The sequence below is a fragment of the Benincasa hispida genome, chromosome 8 (genome assembly GCF_027475165.1).
Source record: "Benincasa hispida cultivar pf3 chromosome 8, pf3_genome.v1.1, whole genome shotgun sequence".
Lineage (NCBI taxonomy): Eukaryota > Viridiplantae > Streptophyta > Magnoliopsida > Cucurbitales > Cucurbitaceae > Benincasa > Benincasa hispida.
Genome location: NC_143485.1, coordinates 53,213,760 through 53,225,979, shown reverse-complemented (window position 1 = coordinate 53,225,979; position 12,220 = coordinate 53,213,760). Strand labels below are relative to the sequence as shown.

Below are 12,220 nucleotides of genomic sequence, written 5' to 3'. Positions count from 1 at the left end.
GGGATTATATTGAATTTGTTGAATCATCAAAGGAATGGACCAAGTTCAGGGATGACTTAGCAGTTGAAATGTTTACTCAATGGCAAAGGGCCTGATTATTCAATGTTCATTGCTTACTTTTCTTTTACTACTGAATGGAATTTAATTATGGAACATTCCAAGTATGTCGTGAAAATATTTTGTGCCAAGACTCTGTGTGAACAAGTTAAATTGGAACATATAGTTTCAGTAGTTTATCCTTTGTTTGTGCATGTGTTTAATTTACAGCATCTTTTCATTCAACAAACGTATGCATGCAGCATAATGGCAGGTAATGGTAAGAGGTCTAAACACGTATGGTCGAAGGTGGAGGACGCTATGTTGGTGGAAGCTCTATTGTATTTGGTGAAGACCGGTTGGAGGTTCGATAATGGGATGTTTCGACCAGGATACCTATAATACTTAGAGCGAATTCTGCATGAGAAAGTGCCTGGGTGCGCACTGAATCAGAACACCATTGAGTGCAAGGTAAGGAGTTTGAAGAAACAATACAACGTAGTATCAGAGATGTTAAGTCAATCAGGGTTCGGCTGGAACGAGGAGTTCAAATGTGTCCAAGTCGAGAGGGAGATTTTCGATCTTTGGGTGGGATCGGGTAAGATTCTAGAAAAAAAAATATACGGATACGTGTTATAATATAAATATTAATAATGTGTATGTGTATCAATGCAGAGTCATCCCAATGCGAAGGGGATGTGTAACAAGCCATTCCCACATTACGATGACCTTTCCACCGTATTTGGGAAAGACAGAGCAGTAGGGCAATCAAGTGAGGACCCATACGTGATGGTGACGAATGTATTCAGAGAATTTGAAGATGAGATTCGACTTGGATCACAGGACTGTCACACCCCTGAGGTTCGCCAGACAGAATCACTATTAAATCAAGATGAAATAGATGAAGAGCCAGCAGAGCAATCTACAGGTAGAGTGAGTATACCTACCGAGTCATCTCGAGGCAGTGAGAGGAAGAAGTCATCATTCCAAGCTGAAATGATCGACATCATGAGATCGACCGTTGAAATGCAGAGCACACACATGGGTAGACTTGTATCGTGGCAAAAGAAGAAGTATGAGCTGGAGTTCGGGCGTCGGAAGGAAGTAGTAAATGCCATATACAGCATTGATGGCCTGGATGAAGATGATCAGGTCACCCTTATTGACCTCGTTGTCACAGACATTCAGAAGAAAAATTGCTTCTTTGCAGTACCAGAACACGCACGGAAGAGGTACTGCCTCTGTCTACTAGGAAGAAACATGTAGACTGACCACACCCCTATATTTTATTTATAGTTCTTTTGGATAACAGCAAATGGACAATGGACTGTCATGTCGAAAAGAATGATTACTTTTGCATACTTGAAAATATGTAATTTTTGTGTTTGTAAATATAACTAATATTATAAGTATTGAAAAGAACATATATTTTGTGAATTTTTTTTGGATATATATACATACAACATTCAATATGAAATATATATACCTTCAATATATATAAGTACAATATACAATATACCAATTAATTGAGCAGCAATATGAAATATATTTTGTTGGTATGTTTTACCGATTGAAGAGAATTAGAATTATTACAGTTTTATAAAAGAATATTTGAAAAATAATTTATTATGTTCTACAAATTGAGAAAAAAAATGAGATCGTCCAGTTTATGTCATAAATGATTTGAGAAAATACGTGTATATTTGAAAACTAATCAACAATAGCAAAACATAAAACTAAAAAAATAAAAGAATGAAATAAAAAACAAACAGAAAAAAATAGAACTAATCTCATTCACAAAAAAACTGCATCAGATCCTCCAACTCAATTCAACTCAACTCTACACAACAAACACAGATAATAATTACCAACTCAACTCAACTCTGCACAACAAACACAGACAATAATTACCAACTCAACTCAACTCTGCACAATAAACACAGACAATTTAACTCCCCAGATAATTTAACTCTTCATATAATAATTACCAACTCAACTCAACTTTCTACTTTTATCACATACCAAACACACTTTTAAAGTTCATACGACAAAAATGAAGTCTTCTAAGTCGTCGTTTTTTTTTTTTTTGTTCATAAATTTTCTCGTACATTAATTGATTTTCTTAGAGAAATTGTGGTGATGACCAGTTCAAGGTCCCAGTTGTGGAAAATATCTAATTGAAAGGAAATTGTAATGGGACCAAAAATAAAATAGGAGGATATTTACAAATCTAACCATGATTTTTAAAATCTGTATATATAGCAAAAAATTATAAATATGATTCCCGTTTTTTTATTATTTCAGTTTTAAATTTATATATATAGCAAAAATTTTAAATATGTATCAACAAATGTATCTGATATTGTTTATATTTTGTATAGCTGATATACTTTATATAAATTGTGTCAAGGTGAAATTTTATTTCATTTTTTTTATTTTGTTTTGATATGAAGTTATTTTCATTCTATTAATTTTGATTTTGATGATCTTATTTAGGCTTTGAGGTTGGTTTTCTTATGTATTCAACTTTTTAAAATTTACTTTTAATTGCATTAACTATGTCACCTAATTTGCTAAACATAAAATATATCAATTAATACTTTATACTTTTGAAAAATTGGATATGATTTTGATGACATGACAATTACATTTGATTTGATATATCAATTGTATAATGTTATATTTCATATTTTGTCGTATATCATTCAAAATATGATATGTTTAAAGTTTTAACATTTGGTATTTAAATTTTATATCAATACTAATAATGTGCATGTCAAGTATACCATAGTGTATCAATAGTATATCATCATTCATTCAAAATGAAATATTAAATAATACATTGCATTATCAGTAATTTATCAGCGTTCATTCAAAATTCATTTAATTTTTACAGTGATGAATCATTAGTATATCGGCAGTTATTCAAAATTCATTTCAAGTATATCTTTGGAGTATCAATAGTATATCGATCAATTACACTCACTTTAAATTAAATTTGAAATATAATACGGGTGTATTAATAGTATATTAGTGTGAACTCAAAATTTATTCTAAGTATAATGATGGAATATCATTAGTGTACCATACTAAACATTATATTTTTTCATGTATATCAATACTACTCGTTAAAAATTCAATTTCAACATTGTGTATCAATTGGTTATCAACATTAAAAAAAAAAAAAAAAACTCGAAATATATTTTATTTAAAAAGAAGAAGAAAGAAGAGTTTGAGATGTATGTGACAGATTGTAGTATGGCCGGATGAGTTGTATCTAAGTTTTTTTTTTTTTTTTTTTTTTTTTTTTGTTATAGTTCATTTCATTTTGATTATTGTACTTAAAAGTTTGCTGAGTTTAGAAGTTTACCTTACGAATTTTGTGTTTAATACATATTTAAATTTTTAATTTTGTATCTAATAAATCTCTAAACAAGAATTTTAGAGGTAGAACTTAAAAGTTTAGAAGGTAACAATTTCATTTTTTGTTTTTAGCTTTTGAAAATTAATCATTTCTTAGGATAATTTACATTTTCTTAAGTATAAGGGTTAAATTCTTAGTTAAATTCTAAAAACAAAAACAAGTTTTTAAAAGCTATTTTTTTTTTTTAGTTTTCAAAATTTGAGATGGTTTTTTAAATCATCAATAAAAAGTTCTTAACAAATTAAGAAATTTGGAGATGGAAGTAGTGTCTATAGGCCTAATTTTTAAAAACAAAAACAAAAAATCAAATGATTACCGATCGAGACCTTCATTTTTTGTTTTTCATTTGAAAATTAAATCTATTTTCTCTCATTTGTTTATAAATGGTTTGCATCTTTCTTAAGCACAATAGTTGAACTTTGTCAAATTTAAAAAACTATTTTTTTTAGTTTGTAAAATTTGGCTTGATTTTTGAAAACATTGATAAATGATAGATAACTTAGCAATAAATTTAAATGCGAAAGAAGTTAAGGGGAAATAGGTGTTAGTAGGTTTAATTTTCAAAATACTAAAAATCAAAAACCAAATTTTTACCAAATGAGACCTAAATATTTCATTTTGGTCTAGAACTTTATAAAATGCATGTTCTAGTCTCTAAATCTTCAAAAATAACTATTTCTATCCTTAAAGTTTCATAATGTCTATTTTAGACCCTAAACTTTTAAAAACTAACTATGTTTTTTTTTTTAATCTTTTGTTATATTATGTTTTACCCAAAATTATCTTCTTCAACATGGTTTGATTTCGATATATGCTCACGTTAACAAATTATTGCATAAGGTTGTTTTCAAATATAGTAAAATGAATAAAAATTTTACAAATATAAGAAAATATCATAATTTATTAGTGATATAAACTGACAAATGTCTATAAGTGTCTATGATTGATAGACTGTAACATTTTATTATGTTTAAAAATATTTTCTAACGGTTTTATAGTTAAAACAATTTCAAAAAATGAAAATAAAGGAAAGGACCATGCTGTATGATCTTTTTTTTTTCTTTAAACAAAATTTTAGGGCTGAAGCAAATATTTAAAAGTTTAGGGACTTTATTTTTTGAGAAAAAATTAAGGGACTCAAATGTAAACGTCTGTTTATTTATTATTGTTATATGTTAGTCTCTGAAGGAAATGGCGTGGCCTCACAATTTGAAGATTATGTGAATTGTGAAGCAACAAAACAATGACTGATTCAAGAATTGTTTGTTCAACCACTCTGAGTTTGTTGCTGTTGGCACTGATTGGCCATCCTCTGGCATTTGCTCAGCCCAGATTTTTGCGCTATAAATGCGTGGACGGAGGCTATAACAACCGCACAACTGACGGCGCCGCCTACAAAGCCAATCTGAATCACCTCTTCTCCACCCTCACCACCGACCATCAAATTGACTATGGCTTCTACAACTTCTCTTACGGTGCCGGCGAAAACAGAGCAAACGTCATCGGACTCTGCAGAGGGGACATTTCGGTGGAAACTTGCCGGAAATGCCTCAACGACTCCACAGATCTTCTCCCTGTGCGCTGTCCGACCCAAAGGGAAGCGATTGGATGGCACGAAAATTGCATGCTCCGCTACTCCGACCGCCCCATCCTCGGCTCCATGGAACTTTCACCGTCTATTCTTGTGGGGCATCCGTTCAATGCGTCGAATCCGGAAGGGTTCACTCAGGCGGCTAGGAAGCTGATTTTGAGTCTCATAGACCAGGCCTCCGCCGGCGATTCCCGTGTAAAATTTTCGACTGGGAACATAACTCTTCCAAATTTGCCAACAATTTATGCTTTCGCCCAGTGCACCCCGGATTTGTCCCAGCGGCAGTGCAACGAGTGCTTCGTTGGGGCTCTGCCTAAAATCCATGAGTGCTGTGATGGAAAACTTGAGGCCAGAGTTCTTACGCCCAGTTGTCAATTTCGATATGGGGCTTACTCTGTCACTCAATCGCCGCCGTCAACATCCCTGTTGCCTTCCCCTGTTCCTCCTCTTCTTAACAAAAGTACCCACCATGGTAATTCTATTTCCACTTCCCATTAATTTGAATATCTCCGTCCTTCCCTCTTTACCCTTTTAACTACTATGCTGAGATACTCTGTTTTTCAGGAAATAAAAATAAAACCTCAGAAACTTTCATAGCTGTGGTTGTGCCAATTGCCCTCGTTGTAGTTTTATCACTGACGATTATCATCTACATGGGCCTAAGAAAAAGTAGTCCAAAACCCGATGAAGAAGAATGTAAGCTAATTAAATTAGATTTAATTTTCAATTAAACCAGCCGCCGCAGGGTGAAACGGAGTGTTTAAAAGGTCATTCCAAATGAGTCTCAAGTTTCCATCCATTTATCTTATGTTTTGAAGCGACAGGTCCAACTGAGGAAGAAACGACGACAATGGGGTTATTGCAGTTCGATTTCGACTCCATTAAAATGGCAACAGATGAATTTTCAGATGAAAATAAAGTTGGGGAAGGTGGGTTTGGATCTGTTTACAAGGTAATTAATGATAAGGTTTTAGTTTTATGGCAGGTCATGGTTTTCTTTTTTCTTTTTTTCATTTGGGTTGTGATTCCATTAACAGGGAAAGCTTCCAAACGGACGAATCGTAGCGGTGAAACGGCTGTCTCAAGCTTCAAGGCAGGGAGTTGTTGAGTTTAAGAACGAACTCCTTTTGGTATCTAAGCTTCACCATCGAAATTTAGTTAAGCTTTTGGGCTTCTCCTTCAAAGAAAATGAAAAGTCTCTCATTTATGAGTTTTTGTACAATGGAAGTCTTCAAAATTTCATTTTCGGTAATATCATTCTTCTTTCTTTCCTATGTGCTTGTGTTGCTTTTTTCTTTCCAACGATTAACCTTTTAGTATGTAGATCCTCTCAAGCGCCAAAGTTTAGATTGGGCAACACGCTATAAAATTATAGAAGACATTGTTCGAGGACTTATCTATCTTCATGAAGACTCCCGAATCAAAATTATTCATCGAAACTTGAAAGCTAGTAACATTTTATTAGATGTTGAGATGAATGCTAAAATTTCAGATTTTGGTATTGCAAGATTATTCGCATCTGAACAAACACAGACCAATACATCTACCATAATTGGCACTTGGTAAGTACTTGAGCTATTATATACATAAACAATTGTTTATATTAAGTCTCCTACAACTAACTCTTGACAATATTTGCTAAATTTCAGTGGGTATATGGCTCCTGAATACATAAGACATGGCTATCTCTCATCAAAGTCAGATGTCTTTAGCTTCGGTGTTTTACTTTTAGAGATTGTGACTGGACAAAAAAATAACCGAATTCTTAGCAACGTTGATAATATAGAAGACCCACTTATAAGCTATGTAAGTGCAACATTTTATTTTCCTGGAAGAAAAATGTCATTGATCTCTAAATTAGAAGTTGTAATAATATGAATTGAGTTGCTATATGTAGGCATGGAGAAATTGGAGGGAGGGAACACCATTGAATATTGTAGATCCTTCTATTGAAGTTCAAAGGGAGATAAGAAATAAAGTGACACGATGCATTCATATCGGGTTACTTTGCATTCAAGAAAAGGTGGATGAAAGACCAAAAATGACTACGGTACTTCTCATGCTTAACGGTGACTTGACTAATTTTCCAAATCCCTCCCAACCTTCTTTCTTTATGAATGATAGAACTCAACACAACCGCTCTTAGCCGATGAAAGATCATCTATCAATCATAATGGTATAAATTAAATGTTTTCATTAATGTTGAAAGATGACTTATATATGTTGGCTTGATAAATGTTCTATTTTAAAATTTCTCGTTTTTCTCCTCACTCTCAATTTTTTACTAAACTACTGTGTTTTGTAAATAAAATACCATCACGTTTACAAGATATGCCAACATGAGCATATAGTTGAGTGATAATTTCTATTGATTCATTTATTTGAGATTGGAGATACAAAATCTTCATACTCCAGAAACAAAGTATGTATCTCTCTTATACAAAATCTTCATACTCCACAATTGTTGTATCGAAAAGAAACAAAATATATATCTCCCTATTAAAAGTAGAACTTGTTAATTGTTTAGTACTCACTAATAATGAGATGTCAAAATTTTAATTATTGAAAGAAAAAAAATTAGTATTATGAATATTATAATAATATATAGGTGCAATTAGTATTATGAATATTATAATAATATATAGGTGCCCATTACTTAGTGTCTCAAAGCCATGGGTCACCCTTCATCTTCTCCATGTGCCTTATAATTATTCATGCTTGGTGTCCATGTAAGTCCACATCTTACTTGCTACTTTGCCTATCAATAGTGGCATTTGGTGGATCTTAAAATTATACATACGTTGGTGAGAATTCCACTTCAAAATTCTACTAATTTACAATTTTATAATTTTAGTTATTTTACGTTTTTAGTTATTTTATTTTATATATTTAATATTATTATATTATATTTTCTCCATATTCGTATTCTCGTTATGCTCCTCAATTTCACAATAAATGCAAATATATGGTGTAACATATACAAATATTTTATTTTTTAAAACTACAATATTATAAGTAAAACAAAAAAAAAACTCACAAATTAAATTATTTATACAATGACTATAAGCCTCCTAAATTTTAAAATTTACCATAATCAATATAGTATATGAAAAATATTTGATGTTATAGGAGAAAAAAAATGTTAGCCAAGAGAACAAATAAAATAACGTTAAGTTATTTTTATATGTTATTTTATTTCTCTAGTTTTTCGGTAAAAAGGTTTTACTTTAGAGAAATTATTTAAAATGATAAAACTGCTAAAAATATTTACAAGTAATAGTAAAATATCACAGTTTATCTGTGATAGACCACGATAAACAGCGATAGACTTGTGTCCAACCTTATCCATATACTATAAACCATTTAGGTTATTACTTAAACATGATCCACCTGTATGTCACAACATACACGTTTAAGCTACATAATATAACCTTGGATCTTAATTTATTGGATTGAGTTAATGCACATATAATATAACGATTATTTTATTAATAACAATTTGTTTATACAAGTTTACAAACTACGAGAATAAAGAGATTTAGGACACCAATCCCAACGTTCTCGTACTTGTTCTAAAGTTAGTAGAGTGGAGTGTACAATACAATTAAAGTACACAATACAATAAACTAGAGCATACACTATACCAGTAACATCTCCCACTTGCCTTAGACAATGTGTTGCATATTCCCTGGACCTAAACTTTCTAGATAACCCTCAAACGCTTTAGCCGTAAGAGCTTTTGTATACAGATCAACAACTTTGTGCTTCTAAGCTATCTTCATGACTATTACGTCACCTCGTTGCACAATCTCCCAGATCAAGTGATATTTCCTCTCGATGTGTTTGGCTCTCTTATGACTCTTATGTTCCTTTGAATTTGCCACAACGCCATTATTATCACAATAAAGTGTGATTCAAAAAAGAAATATTTGGAACGACTTCCAAATCAGTAAGGAAGTTCTTCAACCAAACAGCTTCCTTAGTAGCTCTCCCAAGCAGCTAGGTATTCAGCTTCTCTTATGGAGTCCGCAATGCATCCTTGTTTGATCGTTTGCTAAACTATAGCTCCTCCATTAAGAGTAACACTGACCCTGATGTAGATTTCCTAGAATCCCTATCAGTTTAAAAGTCAGAGTTCATTGTTATGTAAGGATCAAATCCTTAGCTTCGTACACAAGCATATAGTCCCCCGTTCTCTATAGATACTTGAGGATTATTTTGACCGCTTTTTAGTGATCTAATCCTAGACTAGAATGATATCTACTGACAATCCCTACTGCATAGCAAATGTCATGTCTAGTACATATCATTGTTTACATAATGCTGCCAACAGCCGATGCTTAGGGAATCCATCTCATTTCCTCTACCTCCTAAGGAGTCTTAGAACATTGTTCCTTAAACAAGAATATTCTATGCCTGAAAGGTAATAAAGCCTTTTTGAAATATGCATTGAATATCTGAAAAACATCTTGTCAATATACGATGCCTGAGACAAGGTTAGTATTTTGTTCTTACGATCCATGATGATCTGGATCCCTAGAACACATTGCACCTCACCCAAATATTTCATGTGGAATTGGGCAACTAGCCATTTCTTTACATCTATTAGTAATGATCATTCCCATTGAGTGAGATATCATCCACATACAACACAAGGAAAACTACTAAATTGTTGATGATTTTCTTGTAAACACAAGGCTCATCAACATTCTAATCAAAGCCATAAAATTTGATCGCAGTATAAGATCTTATATTCCAAGATCAAGATGCTTGTTTCAATCCATAAATAAACCGATTAAGCTTGCAAACCCTTTCCTCTTGACTTTGCTCAATGAATTCCTCTGGTTGATTCGCATAAATGGCCTCTTCAATTTTTATTCAAAAATTAGTCTTGACATCCATTTCCATATCTCATAGCCATAACATGTGGCCATAGACAAGAGAATTCGAATAGACGTTAACATGAAAAGAGGTGAGAAAGTTTCTTCATTGTCTACTCCCTCAACCTAGGTATAACCATTTTCCACTAGCCTACCTTTAAAGGTTTGTACCTTTCCATTTGCAACCTCTCCCAGATAGAATTGAAGTACATAGGCTCCATTTCTTGATTCATGGATTTAATCCATTCATCCTTGTCAACATCTTCCATTGCTTGTTTATAAGACAATGGATCATCAACCTCATCATCAGATACGATGTCTTGGGCTTCTATTAAACCCATGTTGTAACACTCCAAAATCTAGGTAAGATTTAAATTAATTCGTGCATTTGAGTCTTTATTTTATTTAAAGGCCAAGGTTTAAGATTTCTTTTTTTTTTTTTAAATAATTAATTAAGTGGTTGTTTTACCCTTTCCTAAAAAGAGGTAGGGTTAAGCGTTTGGTAATTGTTTTAAATAGGGTCCTTAGGAAACGTGCAGCAGGAAAAAAAAATAAAGAACAGGAAAAAGGAAAACCCTTTTTCTTCCTCTTCTCTTCCACAGCCATCCACCGCCCTCCAAAGGTTTTTTTTTTACATTTTCCTTTCCGGCCGATCGACTGCTTCCAACTGCGTGAGGAGCACCGCAGGTCCAGTCGCTTGCAGTCGTGCCTCATCTTCGCCGTTGACCGAGTCCGTATTCGCCAGCCGTCATTCTTCCCTTTCCGTTGACCAAAAGCCGCCATCGATCGCGAACTAGCTGTGCCCAAACTGGTCCGTCGACCCAAAGCGGCGATTGACCAACCAAAGTCGCAAACCGAAGCTACGTCCTTCTCTCCGGACCACGTCGTCCTCCCCATCCGCTAGTCGTTAGTCTAAACCCAACGTCGTCCGTCAATCTTGGAGTGGCCGGCTCTGGTTACAATCAGATCATGGTGGTTCCATCCGATCTTTCTGTTTGGGGTAAGTTTCGGTTCCTTTTAGTAGCCCATCGTCATTTGGTATTCTTGGGCCAAAGCTAATTTTTACCCAAGGAATTTGTGGTTGGTTTCAGGAACTTGTGGTGGTGAAGGAACTTTCCAAGCGGCGTGAGGGTTCGTTTTGGGAAATATCCTGAGGTAAGTGGTTTATTACCAGTTTGCCCTCAATCCCAAGCATGCGTTACGTATTGATTCCTAGGTTGGAATAAAATGTTTTGATAAGCCTGCTGGTCAGAGGGGAAAATTTTGAAGGTTTACGCATAGGTCACTGTATGTCATTGCAAAGTTTGATGGATGGGTAATATATGATAGAGTTTGATGGATGGGCAAATCGTGAACTGTTGGATGATATTGGCACGATTTATGGCCTTGTTTGCATGCTTATGTCTGTTTCAGATTTTAGTGTCTATTAGTGGCATGATTTATGGCCTTTGTTGCATGCTTATGTCTGTTTCAGATTTTAGTGACTGTTAATGTTGCCATTGGGCTACGCACATCGCATGTTATGAGCCTTCGAGTCCACACCCTATGCTTATGTACGGTGTGCTTTCTGAGACCACCACTTATGTTTATGTTGGTGACTTTTGGGGTCACTACTTATGAAAGTGTGCCTTCAGGTTCGCCCCTTATGCTTTTGCCTATGATGCCCTTGTGCACTTTGGTCCAATGGAAAGACTAACAGATCACTGAGTGGGCCCAGTAGTGGGCCGCTTACTAAGTATATTTTTATACTCACCATTTTCTTTTCATGTTTCTCAGGTAAGGGTAACGATAGACCGGTGCATGACAAGAGAGATCTGTGACCTGGCCATTTGGACGATTTACTACTTCCACACTTCGGTGTCATGTATTGGAGTCTGTTTTAGAAGTTAGGCGTTTTAGACTCTTATGAAATATTCATTGATTTTATTATTTGATTATTTAATTGTTATTCATTTTAAAGTTGAGTTAAGGGTACCCCAAACGGTATTTTATTATTATTATTATTTATTTATGTTTTCTCACCTTTGCTTATTTGAGCATTATTTAAATTAAATAAAAATTTCATCTCTTTTATTTATTTATTAAATATGTGTATATATATATATATATATATATATATATATTGCTAAGTCTATGCATGCATAAAGTAGCATCCTAGAAACATATTAGAAAGCAGGGTCGTTCCAGTTGGTATCAGAGCCTAAGTTTTAGGTTCTGTGATTGACTTAGATCGTGAGTCCAACTTATTCCTTATAGCCACAAATGAATCTTTCGTCATCGCCAGGTATG

At 33.7% G+C, this 12,220-nt stretch overlaps 2 protein-coding genes across 10 annotated transcripts; both read left to right on the top strand.

Annotated features, from left to right (window-relative positions):
* Nucleotides 1-335: 335 nt before the first annotated feature.
* Nucleotides 336-1,302, top strand: LOC150034672 (uncharacterized). The gene is made up of 3 exons (XM_090316816.1): nt 336-401; nt 490-624; nt 712-1,302. Exons 1-3 carry the CDS (start codon nt 336-338, stop codon nt 1,300-1,302), a joined length of 792 nt encoding a protein of 263 aa, XP_090172942.1.
* Nucleotides 1,303-4,456: 3,154 nt separating this feature from the next.
* On the top strand, nt 4,457-11,952 carry LOC120069039 (cysteine-rich receptor-like protein kinase 29). Of its 9 annotated transcripts, none has more exons than XR_016531077.1 (11): nt 4,463-5,523; nt 5,616-5,747; nt 5,876-6,003; nt 6,089-6,299; nt 6,376-6,613; nt 6,701-6,857; nt 6,949-7,101; nt 10,451-10,931; nt 11,023-11,086; nt 11,406-11,565; nt 11,708-11,952. XR_016531077.1 is itself a non-coding variant. In XM_090316108.1 (9 exons), exons 1-9 carry the CDS (start codon nt 4,704-4,706, stop codon nt 11,749-11,751), a joined length of 2,043 nt encoding a protein of 680 aa, XP_090172234.1. In that variant the 5' UTR covers nt 4,463-4,703; the 3' UTR covers nt 11,752-11,952. The 9 variants fall into 9 exon arrangements, 6 of the variants coding, with proteins under 6 accessions (XP_038876626.2, XP_090172234.1, XP_090172233.1 ...); XR_016531075.1 differs by having other exon boundaries at nt 5,870-6,003; XR_016531076.1 differs by lacking the exon at nt 11,406-11,565 and having other exon boundaries at nt 5,870-6,003.
* Nucleotides 11,953-12,220: the final 268 nt, after the last annotated feature.